Source organism: Dromiciops gliroides, chromosome 1 (genome assembly GCF_019393635.1).
Source record: "Dromiciops gliroides isolate mDroGli1 chromosome 1, mDroGli1.pri, whole genome shotgun sequence".
Lineage (NCBI taxonomy): Eukaryota > Metazoa > Chordata > Mammalia > Microbiotheria > Microbiotheriidae > Dromiciops > Dromiciops gliroides.
This window is the reverse complement of record NC_057861.1, coordinates 9,396,127-9,415,551: the sequence shown is the minus strand read 5'-3', so window position 1 is coordinate 9,415,551 and position 19,425 is coordinate 9,396,127. Positions and strand designations below refer to the sequence as shown.

The window sequence follows — 19,425 nt, the reverse complement described above, 5'->3', positions numbered from 1 at the left end:
AAGAACCTCAGAGGCCTATAATCCACTGATACTAAGGCCCAGGGGGAGGTTCAGTGACTTGTCTAAGGTCACATAGGTAATAAGTGTCAGAGGCAGAATGTGAAATTAGGTCTTCTGACCAGAGTCAGTATTCTGTACATTGGGCCACATGACGTCCTCCATTAAGAGTGAGAATCAGTAGGCCAGAGGGACTTAGAAAGGTTAGCTTGGTAACTGTCCAAAAGGGCAGTTTTATTAGAGTAGTCAGGAGGGAGGGAAGAAGCATTTATTAAGCACCTTCTGCATGCCAGGCACTGTTTCAAGTACTTTATAATTATTGTCTCACTAGAATCTCACAACTCCTGGGAAGTAGGTGCTATCATGACCACTATTTTACAGTTGAGGAAACTGAGGCAGGCAGAGATGATAACTTTCCCAGGTTCACAAAGCTAGTAAGAGTCTGAGGTTGGATTTAACTCTGGTCTTCAAGACTCTAGGCCCAGCTCTATCCACTGTGGTTCGACTTAGTGGCCTTCCCTAAGGACAGAGGCAACATTGTGAGGACTTGAGCGGTATCTGTGTGCTGGGTGAGGAAGAAATCGAAGCAGCAAAGGTAGACTAGGCTTGAGAAGTTTGAGAGATATAGATGAGAGAAGGGGCGGGAGCTCGAGGCAGGCAGGTGGATTTGTCTAGAACCTAGACGATCTGTCCCCTCCGCTCCTGTTTGAACATTCTGGGGTTCTTGGACTTTGCAGCAGTTCCTGACAAAAGTGCCTGCAGTGAGCCTCTGTGACCGGAAGAGGGCTCCCTTCCCTTCCTTTTCTGCTTCTTCAATATCATCGAAAGCTGTGAGTATCTTTCCCCAGAAGGGGTCTTTTTTATGCCATTTCCAAAAACACATGGATGGATTTCAGCACATGGTCCCAAAGCACGCAACACTGTTGTCTTCCTTGAAAGAGTGAAACAATGATCTTTCCCCCTTTCCTTTCTTGTGACCAAAAGTATGGCTTTGCATCCATAACACTTCCAGTCCCAGCCTCGCAGAATCAATCTGGAACTGGGAGAAGGCTCAGAGGTGTCTGCTTCGTGATCCTCTGCCTCATTGTACAGAGGAAGGGACCTGGCCAGGGAGGTGAAGGGGCTGCCCACTTGTTTCGGTGACACTGCTCTCTCTTGATTCTCTTTCTATCTGTCTGACCAGCTTCTCGAAGTCTCTTCCATCCCACCCTCTCTCTTCATCCTCCTGAGCCTTCTACTTTTTTCTCTGAACTCTTAGTGAGCAGCTCATCATCGACCATGGGTCCAATGCTCATCTCTAGTTAGATATTCATGTATGTATGTAAACATGTACGGAGATCTCTAGCCCTAGTCCCACATTGTGAGCTGCCACATTTTGGTTTTTTTTTTTTAGTGAGGCAGTTGGGGTTAAGTGACTTGCCCAGGGTCACACAGCTAGTAAGTGTTAAGTGTCTGAGGCTGGATTTGAACTCAGGTCCTCCTGACTCCAGGGCCGGTGCTCTATCCACTGTGCCATCTAGCTGCCCTCAGAGCTGCCACATTTTACATAAATTGGATGTCCTATCAAATGTGTCTAAAATAAGACTCACCGGGGGCAGCGAGGTGGCACAGTGGATTAAGCATTGGCCCTGGATTTAGGAGGGCCTGAGTTCAAATCCAGCCTCAGACACACTTACCAGCTGTGTGACCCTGGGCAAGTCACTTACCCTCTGTCTACCTCAGTTTATTCAGCTACAAAATGAGGATAATAATGGCATCTACCTCTCAGGGCTGTTGTGAGAATGGAATGAGATAACAAGTGTGATGTGCTGAGCACAGGCCTGGCATGCGCCAGGGCCTCAGGTAATGCTTTTTTTTGTTTTCCTCCTCCCATCCCTCACCAGTGCTGAATAATAAGGACTTTCCTGCTTGTTTGACCAGGGGGGCAAAAGGAGTGAGAGTCTGAGGTGGTATTTGAACCCAGTGCCTCCAATTCCAGAGTCGATACTCTTTCCGTGGTGCTGGGTATGGGCATCATTGCCACTATTGTTATAATTTTCACCCATAATATCTGTACAGTCATATAGTTGATAATCCTATCTTGCTCACCTTTACAATAGTCCTTAGAGTGATAAATAAAATGGAAAGCTTGTCCCAGGATCAAGGCTGTTGTGAGAACTAGGTCCTGATTACAAAGATGGTGTAAAAGGGGCTTCGGAGCCCGTGCGGGCTGGGCTGAGCAGGCCCAGTTCTGGTTCTGGCTGCCCACTGGGCCCATGTTGCAGGTTTTTTGTTCTCTGGTAATAGTGGGCTAGTGGCATGCAGAGAAGGGCCTCCCTAGGCTGGCCACAGGGCACTGGGTGAGGCTGTCAGCTGAGTTGTAGAGTGGCCCCAATCTGTTCCCGGGGCAACAGTATCCTGAATGATGAAAACACAGAGCCTTCATTTGTTATTGTTGTTATTATTAGCAACGATAAACATAATGTCTCCTTAGAGGGGTACAGTGCCCCAAGTGCTTTTGAATACATTGTTTATACCTCTTCAAAGCCCTGGCTCCCTTCAAGACTCAGTTTAAGTTCCAGCTTCTGCAGGAGGCCTTTCCTGGTCTCCTAGCAGTATGTGCCTGATTCTCAAAGATGGCCTTTCCTCTGGTCTCTGTAGAGGCAGTGTGGTGCAGTGGGTGGAGACCAGAAAAGAAAGATTGAGGTTCAAGTTCTAAGTCAGTCACTTACTGGCCCTGGGAAAGTCATGTCCCCTCTTCAAGCTCTAGGTAACACTCTAAGATGATAAGGTGACCTGACCTGTCTTTGTAGAGGGAATTTCTTCCCCTAGAAATTCCCCCTGACCCAATCCCCTTCCCACTTTGTATGTCAAGTACTTGTGTCTGGTACTTCCCTAGGGAAGGGCCTGGTTTTGCCTTTTTTATATCCCCAGGGTGCAGCAGAGCTCTGTCACATAGTAGGCACTTAATCAATGCTGGTTGACTTACTATGTTTTCATAAGGCAAATATTGAATATCAGCGCTTTCAGTTGGTTGGTAGCATTGGTTATTGTCTACGAAGCAAGCTAGGTTAAAGCACCAGTGCAAGTCATCGAACATTTGTTGGAGCTCCTCATAGGCCTTGACAGTCAGGTAGGGCTGTACATAGAGCTGATCACAGCAAATGCATTCATTCCTCTTGAAATGTTTCTTGATAAAATGTCTGCTTTTCCACTCAAAAAGGTCTCGTAAAATGTAGGTATATGTTTTCCTCAAGTCACTTAAAATATGCTCACTCACTTGTTAGTGTAGACATGACTAGCTGGGATGACTGAGGCTTCATCTCCTTTCTCTAGAAAAACACAATATTTCAGGGCCTAAAAACAATAACAGTCAGTGGGTGAAATGAGCTACTTCTGAAAGAAAAGCTCATCTGTGTGGGTCGAAACATCTGGATGAAAACATTTTAGAAACTTTATTGCTTGAATTTTTCACTTTCCAGCCCAACTTTTTAGTGTTTCATAGACATGTAATTTTGGATCGTACTGAGTTCACAGCGCACTCTCTGAAGAGGGTTGTTTGGGGACACTTTGGGCTCGATGTACAAGTAGATTTCACTGATTTAATTTTAAATATAGATGTGGTTTTAGTCAACAATGTTGACTTGTCTTTTGTTTATGGCACTTCTACTGTCTCAAGACTTTCTCCATGTTTCTTTGTTATCTCTTCAAGTTCAAAAGCTGAGAACTTCCAAGATCACCAGGAACCTCTCCCTTCTAATAGGCTTTAGGATTTAGGATATTGCCCATCAAAGCACTCAGCTTATCTGCAAGGGATGCAAATTCCAGAGATGAACCCCTTGTTCCCAGAAATAGTTTTCCCATTCCTACCCCAATTCCAAATTTTCTTTGTCTGAAGGCAAATTTAGCCTTTCAATCCTAATCCAAGAAATGACTGGACTTTTGTTTCATTTTGAGCCAAAACATTCCAAGAATATCCTACTACATTCCTTGGAAGCCCAAAGAACTATTACTGTGCTCTCTGTCCAAGATTCATTCCCTTTCGAAGTCTAGCACTGTCCCTCCAGCCTGGGGTGTCCATGACAAAGTCCATGATGAAGAGAACAGGCCCCTGGTCATCTCTGACCAGGTGGGTCTGAGGAGCTTTTTCAGACATCTCCAATCTCACCACCAAGGCTCAGGCAGTAGGTGTTGGAATACATTTAACAAGATCTCTGATGACCTCATGAGCAGAGAGAAACCAGGTCTCTCATTTTGGGCAAAGCCTAAATATAAGACTACTTTATATTTATGTAGTGTCTTTTTTCCAAGGAACTCCAACCTCTTTACAGACATTATGTCATTAATCCTCAAAACATCCCTGTGAGGTACATGGCAAATATTATTATCCCCATTTTTTACGGTGGTGGAAACTTAGACAGAGAGAGTAAAGGGCTTGCTTACGATCACACAGCAAGTCAGTGATGGACGCCTCCGATTCTCCATTTAACCAGCATACCATGCTCTTTCTCCATAGGAAAAGAGCCAGACTTTTTCAAGCATATTAATTGCTTCTTGGGTGGGATTTGGGAGGATAAATTTCAGTTTGGACTGAAATGCCTCTTTTAAGCACTGCTAGAATGTAAGCACCCTGAATATTTGTCTGACTTTTTTTTCCTTTTCCAAATCTAAGGTAAACATTTTCAAACAAATGTTTCCCTCAACTTAGTCTAATTTCCCCCATGCCTATTAAAGGCACACCAAAAAGTGAGGCTAAAGTTTGAGGTAAAACAGAAACAGGTCTAGGAAAAAGGGAATCTCCTGTCTTTTCATCAGCCCTATAATGGGACCATAATCTGAGAAAGAAAATATCTGGGGGAAATGAGTAATTCAGAAGATAATATTTTTGACATAATGAAAATTCCACAATTAATTTCAGTGAATGCTAATGTCCAATTTGAACTTGCAGGTAATGAGAGAGTCTTGTGCTTTGGTCGATAGACTAGTGTTTTCAGTACAATATCTGTCGTTGCAGCATTCTGGTCATCTCCCACATTCCTCCATTCAGGCTCTGGAAGGCATTAGACTCCTAGCCTGGGCGCTAACCTCCTACCCCATGGATGCTTCTTCCGTGTAACCCTATACTCACCAAGGATAAGGAAGGGAGCCCACGGGAGGACCTAGCTCAAAAAAGTACCAGGCTGCCATTTTACAGATGAGGGAACTGAAGTCCAGAGAGGGCAAGTGACTGCCTAGTTAGTAGCAGATCCAACCTGGCTCCTTTGATTAGGGGGCCCAGGCTTGGCCTGCAACTCCACAGCCTGATGGTTTGTAGGTTTAAATACTTTGTGACTAGAAAGGAAATATTAAGTAAATACTCTTGGTGGGCACCAATGTCATGCTTCTTGATCCACTTATGTGGGTGAGCCTACCTAATGTCCAGACTATGATGGACACTTGGACAATGAACCTGTGGAACTTGTCCATTAGCATAGATGTATCTGGACAGTTGCTACAAATGGACCATTGAGTTGGGCCCAGAATTGAACAGGAGAAGAGCAAGTTGGATTGTCTTTGGAAATTGCTCAGTTCTTATCATGGCCCCAAGCTTCTCCCTAAAGCAGGGGTTCTTAATTTTGGGGGGCAATCTGGTGAAGCTTATGAACCCTTCTCAGGATGGCGTTTGTAAATGTGTAAAATAAAATACGTAGGGTTACCAAAGAAATGAATTCTGTTGTAGTGCAGATATCCACATATTTTAAACCACAAGTTCATGATCCCCATATGAAGATCCCCTGCAAACAAAGTCCTACTCTTTTATCCGGAGTATTTTCATGTTGGTGTTATAGAACGGTGATTCATAGAAGACTATAATCTCTGAAGAATTAAAGCTGAGGATCACCCAGAGGGAATGAGCAGGGTGCACTACATGTTTGTTGTGGTTCTTCAGTCGTTTCAGTCATGTCTGACTCTTCATGACCCCATTTGGGGTTTTCTTGGCAAAGATATTGGAGTAGTTTTGCTATTTCCTTCTCCATCTCATTTGACAGATGAGGAAACCGAGGCAAACAGGGTGAGGTGACTTGCCCAGGGTCACATAGCTAGGAATTGTCTGAGGCTGGATTTAAACTCAGGTTTTCCTGCCTCTAGTGCACTATCTGCTGCAGTGCCACCTAGTTGCGACACGTGACAAATGATAAATTATGAGAGAGGAGTGATGTAAAAGATGTCATCTGAAATGTGCAATAGAGAAAGATGCACTCCTCATGTGGCAAGAGTGAGGGATACTTGGCACTTGAGGGAGACTGCTTTTGTAGGAATATCAGGAGAGCTTGAGGAAGGCCCCCTGAAGTTGAGCCTGGGCTGTGCAGGCCGACATGGGTTGTGACCTACATTACTGCACCATCCCCAAGAGATAGGAGACCAACTGGAGTATTGGAGTATCTGGTAATGGGGAAGGAGGAGAGCAGAAAGGGGCCACCCAAAGTGGCCACAGGATCCTGTCACTCACAGAAAGCCCCACACACAGAATGAACCAAGTGCCACAGAGAGAACCCAATGGGGAAGTATGAATCAATTCAGCTCTGCGAAAGGAAATGTCCACAAATTATTTACCTCTCCCCTACCCCTAGTTAATTCAGTGTCTACAGAGATAAGAATCGTGGAAAGCCCAGCTCCTGAAAATCAGCACTTTTTGTGCTAAACTTTTCTAACTGGTGATACTGCATTAATTTCAATTCAGCCAACACCTAGTACGGCGTATGTGGGCATCTGAAGGTGGGACTTCCATAGCTCTGGCCCTCAAAGAGCTTAGTCTCCTAGGGGTGGGAGGGAATATGAAATACACAGAGAGGTCGAGTGTGGTGGGTTCACAGGAGGGAGCCAGAAAAAAGTACTCTAGAGACAGAGGTCTCCAGCAAGGCTTTCCAGAAGAAGTGGCAGCTGAGCTGGGCCTTAAGGGAGAGAAGGATTCTGTGAGATAGCAATGAGGAGGGCAGGCATGCCAGGACAGCTGCAGCCTCCGGGAGCCCTCGGGCAGCAGCAGAGGGCAAGGTCTGGTGAGTGTGGAGAGTGGGAAGGAGGCTGAGGCAAGCTCCTGGGGAAGGGGCAGTTTCTATTGCGTCTTTTCATTCTCAGCACTCAACCTGGTGTTTGGCACTAGGAGGGATCAAGTGTTTGTTGGCTTGAATGGAAAGATCAGTCGGAATCAGATTGTGACAAAAGATTTGGGCTTTATTCTAGAAGAATAGGGAGCCTCTGAAGCCTTTAGAGCTGGAGCAGGGTGTGACAGTGGAAGTGACCGGCTCAAGTTGTGCCTCCGAAACTTACAAGCTTGGTCCGTGACCAAGACCAAGTCACGACACCTCTCTGGACCTCCCTTTCCTCAGCTGTGGCACAGATAATAGTGGCTAGCCACAGCAGCCATATCTCAGGGCTGTTGAGAGGAGCAAACACAATCAATAAATTATGGAAAGTGTTTTGCAAACCTTAAAGTTTATATACCAATAAGAATAGGTAGCATTTGTATACCACTACTATGTGCCTGGCACAATGCTGAACACTCTACACTTATTATCTCATTCAATCCTCGTGACAACTGTGGGAGGGAGGTGCTGTTATTGTCCTCATTTTACAGATGAGGAAACTGAGGCAGACAAAGGCGATGTGACTTGCCTGACTCCAGGCTCTACACTATACCACCTAGCTGTGTGGGGATATAAATAAGATTGGATATGTGCGTATGTATGTCACACACAACACATATAGACCCACATATGTGATATCATTATGGTCAGGCCTACACATAAAAAGATTATTTGGGTACCTGTGTGAAAGATGAATGGACAAATTGGAGAGGAGAAAGATTAAAGGCAGGGAGAGCAGTTAGGAAACTACTCCAGATAATTCAGGGAAGTAGCATTGAGGGTCTAACCTAGAAGGATGTCTGTGTGATCGAAGAGAAGGGGGCAAATTTTAGAGAATAAAGCAGACTTTAATACTGCATATGGTCAGAAGTTCCCTCCTCACTATGCACAAAGGGCTATGGGGCTGTGCATACCCTTTGACTCAGCTATATATACTACTAGGTCTATATCCCAGAGAGATCATAAAAAAGGGAAAAGGAGCCATGTGAACAAAAATATTTCTAGCAACTCTCTTTGTGGTGGCAAAGAATTGAACATTGAAGGGATGCTCATCAATTGGGAAATGGCTGAATGAGTTGTGCTATATGAATATGATGGAATACTATTGTGCTGTAAGAAATGATGAGCAGGAGGAGTTCAGAGAAACCTGGAAAGATTTAAGTGGACTGATGCTGAATGAAGCGAGCAGAACGAGAACATTGTACACAGTAACAGCAACATTGTGTGATGATCACCTGGGATAGACTTAGCTCTTCTTGGCAATACAGTGAACCAAGACAATTCTAAAGGACTCATGATGGAAAATGCTCCCCACATCCAGAAAAAAGAACTGTGGAATCTGAATGCAGAATGAACCATACTATTTGTTGTTGGTGGTGTTTTTTCTTTTTTGATGTTTTTCCCTTTTGTTCTTATTCTTCTTTCACAACACGACTTATGTGGAAATATATTTAATGTGATTGTACATGTATAACCCTATATCATACTGCTTGTCATCTTGGGAAGCGGGGCAGGGAGGGAAAGGAGGGAGAAAAATTTGAAAACCATCTTAACATGCAACTGGAAAAAAATACTATTAAGATTGGGGAAAAGGGGCAGCTAGGTGGCGCAGTGGATAGAGCACCGGCCCTGGAGTCAGGAGGACCTGAGTTCATATCCGGCCTCAGCTACTAGATGTGTGACCCTGGGCAAGTCACTTAACCCCAATTGCCTCACCAAAAAAAAAAAAAAAAAGATTGGGGAAAAATGAACTTCCCTCTTCAGTTATGTTAGATTCTGGTTTCAGAAGCACAGGGCCAGCTTTTTTTTTTGTCACCTGGGAAAGTGATAACCTTACTACCTAAACTCATTTCTTCTAAATGCTCCCTCATTTTCTTTTTTTCAAAACCAGCCTCAGAGCAAGCACCTGAAGATCCAGTTTCCTCTTTTTTCTCCTTTCCAAATGAGTGAGTGTAACAAGAAACCTGAATATCAGGGCAATTAAGTAGGAATCAGAGAATCTCAGTTGGAAGGTACCTCTGAGACCCTCTGTTCCAACCCCGACTTGTACAAGAAAGCCCTCTACACCATCCGTGACAAGTATTCACACAAACTTTGCTTAAACTGGTTGTTTCTACCTTTGTCACAGCTCCCCAACACTCCCTTTTCTCCTCTGACACTGTCGGCATTATGATGCAGCCCTCACCTCATACTTCAACTCTTGCCTGCTGCCTCATGTCTTCCTCCATCCCAGTCTAGGCTCCATTCGCTTGTCAAATGGATGTTCCTTAAGTGTAGGTCTGAGCATAGAACTCCCCTACTTAACAAACTTCTAGTGGCCCCCAATTTCCTCCAGAATAAATAAGATCTGTTTGCAGTTTAAAGTCCTTCATAACCCTCTTACCCTTCCAGTTAGTCAGTTAATCAGGAAGCATTTATTAAGCACCTACTATGTGCCAAGCACTGTGCTATATGCCAAGACTACAAAGAAAGGCAAAAGACTGTCCCTGCTCTTAAGGAGCTCACAGTCTAATGGGCCTGGGGGCGAGGGGCGGGGGGGGGGGGGGGGGGGGGGGGGGAAGGGACAACAAGCAAATAAATATGTACAAACAAGATATAGACATGATAATCAGGAAATAACAGAGGGATTGGGGAAGGCTTCCTATAGAAGGGTGGATTTAGGTTGGGACTTGAAGGGTGTCCTGGGAGTCAGGAGGCGGGGATAAGAAGGGAAAGCATTTAGCATGGAGCAGCATGTGTGAGGATGAGCCAGGAGACTGGTGTCTCTGGATCAAAGAGAATGAGTTTGGGGTGGGGGTGAGGGTAAGGTATAAGAAAGCCGGAAGGTGGAGGGGGCCTGGTTATGAAGGGCTTTGAATGCCAAACAGAGCATTTTTGTATTGACCCTGGAGGCAATTGGGAGCCACTGGAGTTTACTGAGGAGGGGAGTGGCATGGCCAGACCTACACTTTAGGGAAATCACTTTAGTGACTGAATGGAGGACACAATGGAGTGGGAAGTGCCTGGAAGCAGGCAGACCCACTAGCAGGGCTACTGCAATAATCAAGGGATGAGGGTCTGCACGGGGGTGGGTTCGTGTCAGGGGAAAGAAGGTGGGTGTGTTCGGGAGATGCTGCAGAGGTGAAATAGACTGGTCTTGCTTGGCCACAGATTGGATGTGGGCAGTGGGCAATAGTGAGGAACTGAGGATGACTCCCAGGTTGGGAGCCTGGGGGACTGAGAGACTGCTCTTATACCTTCCTCCCTCCTCAGGGACACTGGCTTCCTTGGCTCTCCTCACACCAAACACTCCATCTCCCAACTCTGGACACTTTCCCTGGCTTTCCAGCGTGCCTGAAACTCTCCTCCTCCTCCTCTCAATTCCTGACTTCCCTGGCTCTCTTCAAGTTGTCAGTTAAAATCCCACCTTCTACAGGAAGCCTGTCTTAATCCCCCCCTTAAAGCGAGTGCCTTCCCTCTCAGATCACCTCCCGTTTCCTATGTATGTATTTTGCATAAACAGAACTGATTGCATGTTTGTCCCCCATTAGACTATGAGCTCCTTGAGGGCAGGGCCTGTTTTATATTTCCAGCACTTTGCACAGTGACTGGTGCATAGTAGGAGCTTAATAAATGCTTATTGACTTGACTTGACTTGACAACCTCAAGCATAGGGAAAGTTGACACTGTGTAAGGCAGCCAGCCACTGCCCATCCACTGGGGGTGGCTCAGATTGTTGGGAGGTTTTTCTTTACCTGGATCCCAAATGTTTGTCCCTTACTGCAACTTCTGCCAATCAGAGCAGGCCTGATCTGTCTGGCACTTGACAGACTTCATAAGCTTGAGGCCGCTCTTGAGGCTTCCTGAAGGTTTTTCTTCTTCAAGCTCAGTATTTCCAGTTACTTCAACTGGCAGAAAAACAACAACCAGGAGATGAAAAATCAGAAAAAGCTCTTCCTTCCCCTGGAAGCACCAGGCATTGGCTCCAGCTTCCCAATTCTGATTGTGGCTTCTGAAAACCTCGGGTACGGCAGAGAATATGAGCCTGGCCAGAGTCCCTGGGATACCCCCAATATTCTGCTGGGCTTGGGCAACCCAGCAGAATTGGAGACAGGGCTGCATTTATAAAGAAATATTGTTTCATTTGAAGCTCAGTAGTTCCACCACAGCATGGAAAATATTTATAGGTTGGAAAATATGTACAGTATGGTGTGCTTTAGCTATATAACCCAACAGTATTTTCATAGTATAAACTCCTCTGCCGCTTACATTAAACATTAGATTTTTTAAGAAAATATATTCCTAGCACTCTGGATCCCACTTTGCTCATTCTTGACATGGTTAGGACAGTAAAAAGAAGACCTAGCATCCTAGCAACTGCTAAAGTACAGAGAAGATTGGTCAAGACACCCAGAAGTCAAAAAGACTTGCTGTTCTGGGAAATGAATTCTAGGGAAAGGCTTCTGGAGATCCTTCTCTGATTAACAAACAGATGAGGGCTGAGTGCTGGAGAGAGCCTTCTCTAACCATGGTTTCGGTTTTCATGGACGGTCTTTGTCTTTGGTTTTCTTCTCATTGACGATTCCAAAAGATTTTTAAAAAATGATCTTCAAGGGGACAGCTAGGTGGTGCAGTAGATAGAGCACCAGTCCTGGAGTCAGGAGGACCTGAGTTCAAATCCGCCCTCAGACACTTGATACTTACTAGCTGTGTGACCCTGGGCAAGTCACATAACCCCATTTGCCTTACCAAAAAAAAAAAATGATCTTCAAGACTACAGAATTTGTTTTCTTTTAGTCTCGTAAACTGTGCTTCCATGCAGCACAGGCAGCTGTGAAAAATTCTGAGAAGTATGATACAAAACTAATGTCTACCATAGGGAAAACCAGGAAATGTGTACAAAGCAAGTACTTGAGTCCCTCACCTGCTGCTTGGCTTACCCCCACTCCAGCTCCCACCTCTTTGGTACTTGGTGCTCTCTCACTGTCCCCTTTTTAGGAAAATGAGGGTCATTTATGTGTGGCAGAGGGAGGTTGGTATTTTGGCAGGATGAAGGCCTTCCTTGGGCCCCACAAATCACACTTCAGTAAACAGATACCTGGTCTGCTTTCCATAAGGTTGGTCCTGCCAGCCGATCTCGACCTCATTTTAGCTCTTCAGGTGCATTTCCCGTGGACACACCCGGTCCTAAATTAGTAAAATATTTAAAGTAATCAACAGATTAATTTCTGCATGGTTTAAAAGAGACCAACTCTTCTTAATAAAATAGGAAGTTCATAGGATCCAGATGGGAAGAAAGACGCCCTCAAAGATAATCTAATCCAACTTCCTCATTCTATAACCATGGCCTAAACAAGTGAGAGCCAGGATTCAAACCCAGCACTTCTGATTCAAGGCCCAAAACTCCTTTCACTGAACCACATCTTCCTGTTTGTTATCCTCCTCCTTCACTGACCAGCTCAGGCACCAACTCTTCTTCTAGGAAGCCTTCCCAGATGTGCCCAACTAATCTCCCCTTTCTCTCATTTTCCTTGAGCATCTTGTCTGGATCTCGACTTTCTTCCTATTACCTTTCCCCTTGGATCATCCTTATTTGTATGGGACTCAGTCCCAACTTTTGGAACATAAGCGCCTTGAGGGACGGAACAGTGATATTTTGTCTTGGCAGGTGCTTATTTAAGGTTTGCGTTGAAAAAAAGAAAATGTTTGAAGTCATTGTGATCGTTGACTGCAAGTGTTAGGAAGACTTAGAAAGAAAGACTTGGGGGGCAGCTAGGTGGCACAGTGGATAGAGCACCAGCCCTGGATTCAGGAAGACCTGAGTTCAAATCTGGCCTCAGAAACTTGACACTTACTAGCCATGTGACCCTGGGCAAGTCACTTAACCCTCATTGCCCAGCGGGAGTGGGGGGTGGGGGAGACTGGGTTCATGTAGGAGGAAAGCCAGGGCTTCACTCAAAATGAAAGAAGTTTGAAGTTAGACCAAACTGGCACATTAGAAATGTCTTTCTGCTCTTAAGAGAAAAAGTCCATTTTTAGAGATCACAAAAATGCTTCCTTTGTTGCTGAGGACTTGCATAAAAATGAACCTCATGTTACTGGGATGATTGCTCGATGAACCGTTCCCAGAACTGAAACAGAGGAGGAGTGGGGCAGGCTGGATGGCTTTTGGGAAATAACACTGTGCTTTTAATGGCCCCAGGAGGCCCCCTGAAACTCAGGCCCACGTGCTCAACATCCACATTCTTCTGGCAATGCTCCTCAGCTTTGACCCGTGGAGTAGCATAGGCACCAATGAATGAAGGATGGGTGGTGCCACAGGTAATAAAGGGCGCATACCTGGTGGCCATGAGCCAGCGGGAACACATTACCAATGAGTAGCTAGCTAGGTAGGAGGGGCAACACGAGGGTTGTCATCAGAAGGATGCAGGCCTGGAAAAGGAGGCAAGCTGGTCATACTCAAGAGATGGAAAACCCATGCATTCCATTCCTATCCCTGCAAAGTCAGGAGACAAAAGGCCCCAACACACTGGTAGTTTGTAGGGCTGCAGGAGTAGTTGGTGCAGGCCACCCCCAAAGGGTACCCCAGATTCATCCTGTCAAACTGGAACCTTAAGTAAAATGCAACCTTCCCTACTACCAGGTGTCATCTACAAGGGCTTTCATTTCTTTGATCTTTTTCAAGTGAATTTAGTGTTGATTTAAAGTGAAGGTTGGATTTCTTGGAAATGAACTGGTTAAGCTTTAGCCTGATATGGAGGCTGTACTTTGGTAAGTGAAACAAAGTTGAGTACCTGTCCCCTCAGTCCCATGTCTTTTTGGCAGAGATTACTCACCCAAAGTGGTTGGGGCTGGCAGAGATACTCAAGGGCCTTCATTTAGGTTACCAGTAGAATGTGAGCTCTTGGAAGGCAGAGACGGTTTCACTTCTGCTTTGGCTAGTATACACTTCTCAGTGGCTAGTACACAGTAGGTGCTTAATAAGTGCTTGTTCAGCTGAATCAGTCTCGTACCAGCACAATATTGGGGAGGGACATTTCTCTTTGTAATACTTTCTAATCAAGCTAAAAGGCAAGCTGATTTTTGTACCTACCCAAGGCATTTTGTAGAGGATTCAATGCAAGCCAGTGACCTACATAGCAAGTTTGTGAGAACCAGTGTATTTATTACATGGCTGATCTTATAGCTGCTGTCTTTATCTCTCCATCTCCTTTTTGAAGAATCAGCAAGCCTGTGTCAAGTTTGGTACATCTAGTGACACCATCATGTCACTGCCTGTAGGTTTCCTCTACTCATACCAGAGAGGGAGATAAAAACCCCTTTTCATTTTTATCATTATTTTTGTTGTGGGTTTTTCTTTGCTTTTTTCTTTTAAAGTTTTAACCTTTACATATCTGGGCTGTTACGGGGTTCACATAGAATCACCTAAGCACTTGAAAGTGAGAAAGTAATGGATATGTTTAAAATAGATTTTTTAAATCCCCTTAAAATATCAGAGTGTTTTTAGGCCATTAAAAGGTAAGGCAAGCCAACCTCAAAGCATGTTCCTTCATCAGCTTTCCAGCTTTGAGGAGAGGAACTCATTTCACAATCAAGCTTTCATCATAAGTAGCTAGAGGCAGACAAACAGACGAGAGTAATAAACACATCTGGGTAATAAATAGAAGTGTAACCAATGATAACCTATGAACAGAATTGCTGGCCGCCTGCAGTGAGGCTTTCTTTTAAATCTTTATCTGCTGAGGAAAATGTACCTCTTTTTAACCTTCCCATGCTGCCTAGAGAGAGGGAGAAAAGAAAAGAACTTTATTGACTTACAGGCATCTACTGGGCATCCTGCAAACCAGAATGCAATCTGCTTGTGACTTTTAGGGGGAAAACTGTAACTGGCCACTGCCAGGTAGCATGCTCCTGGGCTTGGATTGATGATTGAATCTTCATTATAATAACTGCTATGGTAAAAAGTTCATTATCGATTTCTGACCTTGTGAAGAGATGGCTGATCTTGGTTTAGATTATCTAGACTGGAGTCGAAACTATAGCTAGATACGCTGGGTGGCTACTTTGTTGGGTAGTAGAGACTTGCTGAAGAAGTAGGCTAGGTCTTTCTTCTAAAGCTATTTTTCAAGGAGAGGCCTATGACTTTGGCCAAGATCCCTGGTGGCCCAGGATGGCATCCCACTTGTGCCCTGCTACATTTCTGCCTTCTCTGGGCTCATTTTCTGCTTGAGAGAACTAGCAACTGTTATAAAAGGAGAATGAGAAAGGACAAAGGAAAACAACAAAAAAGAAATATAAATTTTCAGCACGTCAAATGAGAAAAATCACTTTTCTTGGACTATTCAATAATAAAGAACAGGGAATGTCAGAGCTGGGATATACCTCTGAGGTCATCTAGTCCAGCTTTCTCAAATTACATGGGAGGAATCTGATACCGTACATAGGTAAAATTTCAGACACCATGGCAAGATGGGAGGAGGGAACAGTTAAGGTAGATATTTTTAAATTTGAGAGCCCTCTAAGTTTCTCCAAATCCACAAGGAAGTATGCCTATTCTACCTATATTTAAGGGGAAGCCTGTAGTTCTCAGAAGGAGACTGTGTTAGCAAATAGATTATATGAACTAAAGTAGAAAATCCTTGGTGTCAGCTTCATAAAGCAGAAAGCCTGCTTCACAGAAACATGCAGATAGTCTACTCCTCTGAGAAAACTCCTTTAGAATTTATAGGCAAAAGGATCATCATTCTTCAGAGTTTAGCTAAGTAATTGTTTTGCGTAGAATGTCTGACAATGACCCAGAAGATTGTCTTTCCTTAAATAGAACGAGCGATGCATCAGAAGACAGTCATCTGATGTCGACTGAATTATCCACATTTTCGGTCTAGACTGTCCTCGACTCACTGGATATGTGAACACTCAGTTTGCTTTGGCCTTAACAGTGTGGCACCAGTGTGGCATCTGCACCCAGTGTGGTTATTAGAAGTGCTAAATACACCCCCATAGTGTGGTTCTCAAACATTTTGCATGGATTGGATCAAAACTATTTCCAGAGAATTATTGACTTTTATAGCTGTTCAACATCCCAGTGACCATCTAGTTCTTGTTTCACTGGTGAGGAAGAAAAGCTGATTGCTACAGATTATAGCTAGCCCACTTCCCTCCTCCCTCTGGATTTCAGTTTCTTCACTGCTGAATGAGAACTAGATAGTGACTGAGGCCCCTTCTAGGTATAAATTTCTGTGATTCTTCATAATAAATGTCCCTAGGGAATCACTTCTGTTCTTGGACCTATTTCTGAACCTTCTAGCTTCTTCTAATCCAGTGGTAATTTCCAAGTCTCACCATCATGGGAGTGGTAAATGTCATCAGGGTGAAACTATGACCAAGTCACTGCAATAAAATTGCTTTTCTGAGCTTCCCAATCAAATTCTGGTTTCTTAAATAATAGAATAGAGCAAAACTCAAGTTATGAAGTCAGCCTACCATCTGAGGGTTCCAACATACATCTGTCTCCTCTTCTGAAACAGAGAGACACTGATCTGTCCATGTTACCTCCCATATCCAGATTTAATAAATGGCTGGATGATTTGTATTTGAGCAGCAAATACCCCTAAATGAGGTTTCACACATGCTGAATTGTGGCGTGTCGTTTTTCATCTGACCATGCTGTAACGAATTCGTTTTCTCAATAAAGAGGTTTGTTTTTGTGTTTTGTGTTTTCTATGGCCCGATTTCATTTCGTCCAGAGTAGGTCATTCTACAATTTTACATACATAAGCAAACCAGTGATTTGATAAGAAGTTCTATTTATTTTTTTAGGGTTTTACTGTTTTAAACAGTCTAGGCTTTGGTTTAAGCCAGAGTGAATTTGAGTGGTTGTTCCTGTGGGCCAGTGTAAAACTGCTGTGACCAATTATCCTGATTGCTTTCACAAACCAAAGAGAAACTGATTCTTGAACTAGCAAGGCATCCCTCTAAGCAGCTTGGTCCCATGCTGGCACGCATGTAGGCTGTGTGGCTTAGTGCAGGGAAGAAAGCTAGCCAGGATGACCCAGGTTCAAGTCCCCCCTGTAGCACATATTTTCTGTGTGACCCTGGGCAAGTCTCTTAACTTTTCATCTCTTGAAGCTGCTTTTTTAAGACTAAGACTAAGATTCAGAGAATGTGTTCACCTCCATTGGTAGAGGGACTGTCCACTTTCTACCCCCTTTAATATTTCATGACATATCAGAAATAGCAAAAACTTGTGTCAACAAGAGGCAAAGGAATGTGGTTGTGGATTCTACTGTATGTGGCAGCCTTCTCCCACTAGGTACATTGGAAAAATCTTTTTTTATCGTTTGTCTTTCCACCTTCCCCTGGGCAGGGGCGGGGGTAGGGGAAGAGAAGTGGACATGGAAAACCCTTTTCTCCCATCTAGTGGCCAGAAATATAAGTGTCCGAAGTGTTTCTTGGAATGAGGGATTAAGAACTGGCTGGAGGGGCATTACATGGAGAGATAACAGCTCTTGGGGAAGCAGGATTCGAATTCGAAATCCTCCCTAGCGCTGAAGGGCCTGGTTTGTAGTGATTCACCCTTCAGTCTTCCATGTATATGCCCCTTTCCATGGTGGGGGGTGGGAGCAGGGTAGCTCCTAGGGGTGAGAGAGCTGGGTGCTGGCCCAATGCATTCATAGGAAAGGCAGGCCTTGAGGCCTCTGCTAACGTGTGTGGGAATCACTTACTTTCCCCCTTGGAATCATTTTGGCATCCCAGAGCTCTCCTGACCATTGTTGCTCCCTTATTGGCTTCACACCCCAATACTCAGCCCTCCCCTCCGGAGCTAGATGTACAGAAATCACTCGTGAGAGCCAAAGAACTGTCCCCAAAGCTGGCTGCCTCCAGGGGACACCAGCTCTTGAAACTTGGAATGCCAGCCCCTGATACTGGCAGCGGGACCAGTGTGCAGGGCCAAAGCAGCCAGCCCATTGAAAAGCAGGTTGGGATCCGTTACACAGCTCGAGGGATGGAAGCCTGGTTCCTCAGCGTACCCAGAAAGCTCTGCTGAACCTTGTCTCTCTCTGGTGATTCCCACAGATCCGAAGGCTGGAATTCGAAGACAGTCAGCCGAGTTCTGCACTTCCCAAGAAGAGAAGGAAGGTCAGCGAGCCAGTGCAAGTCCTCATCCCAGACAGAAAGTGAAAATCGGTCACCTTCCTCATGTTTGTTTTCATACTGTTGATTTCATTGTGCAACAAACCGACATAAACTCTCTGGGGAGGAAATTGAGCCTTGGTGGCCAAAACCTTTTGGCTGCTCCGGAGTTACGCTGTTGCTGAATTTGTCTCTCTAGCCTCTTGCTACTGTGGTAAAGGCCATGATGTCGGGCTAACTTTGAGTTCATTTTGGGAGAAGGGAAGTTGGCTAGCGAGCAACAAAGTCAGCAAAAGACTGCCCTGGGTTAGAGTTACCACAGGCTTTAGCTGCAGACAAGCATTTTGTGTGTGTGTGTGTGTGTGTGTGTGTGTGTAAGTGTCATAGCTGCCCTTCTGAAAAGAGAAAAGCCAGGCACCTAGACTAGTAGGAGATGCCTTAACTTGTTGTAACCTGTGGGCCAGGAGCCTGATCTCTTGGCTAGAATTCCCACCAAATTAAATTGCATAGGATGTGTGTGGTGCTGTTCTGCCTATTGCAAATCAGATTTATGAGTTAACTTAGATCTCAGCCACGATCAAACTAAGTTCTAGACAGAAACGTGCCCCTCCTGTAAAATTGCTCCAATCTGACCTGTAACTCTCTTCTGCCAACCAATCCCAAGACAAAAACAGAAATTTGAGGGGTTTGGGAACCTGGGTTCTGTTTCTAGGTTCAATGTGGAGTGACTTTCAACAAGAACCTCAGTTTGCCCATCTATATCCTGTAGGCTGATCCTTCCTCATTAGAGAGGAATTTGGGTAGGTCTAACAAATAGTACTGTATAAATAGGAAGTAAATGAAAAATGTTGTTTTTTGTTTTTGAAGGTGTATAAGACATTGAAATGAATAATTCAATTAAAAATGGGAAAAATTGATGTGTAATGTATCTGTGGCCGACTCCACCAAAATACAAGATGTTGTTCTGCTTAATCATCCCTTTTGTGCTAAGGAATGTGTGTTCATCCAAACCAAGGGAAAAATTGCTCATCTGGCTTTTGGTGCTAGCTCACAGGTATGCCCAGCAGTCAGCAGAAGGTTATGTTTTCTGGTGCGATGGACCTGGTGATGGAGAATCCCAGTGAGTACCTCCCGGTCATCCTTCCTCCCTCCTCTGGCTATACACAAATATCGGGGCTAAGATACTGTAGCATCTGTTTCTGGAGGGAGGACC

The 19,425-nt window shown here is 44.6% G+C and overlaps 1 protein-coding gene across 1 annotated transcript in view; it reads left to right on the top strand.

Annotated features, from left to right (window-relative positions):
• HORMAD2 (HORMA domain containing 2) overlaps positions 1-18,260 on the top strand; it is a 70,849-nt gene extending 52,589 nt beyond the window's left edge. The window contains exon 11 of the mRNA XM_043978399.1: positions 18,156-18,260. Coding sequence (XP_043834334.1) covers positions 18,156-18,260 — 105 coding nt within the window. The remainder of the gene's footprint in view (positions 1-18,155) is intronic.
• The last annotated feature ends 1,165 nt before the right edge of the window (positions 18,261-19,425 follow it).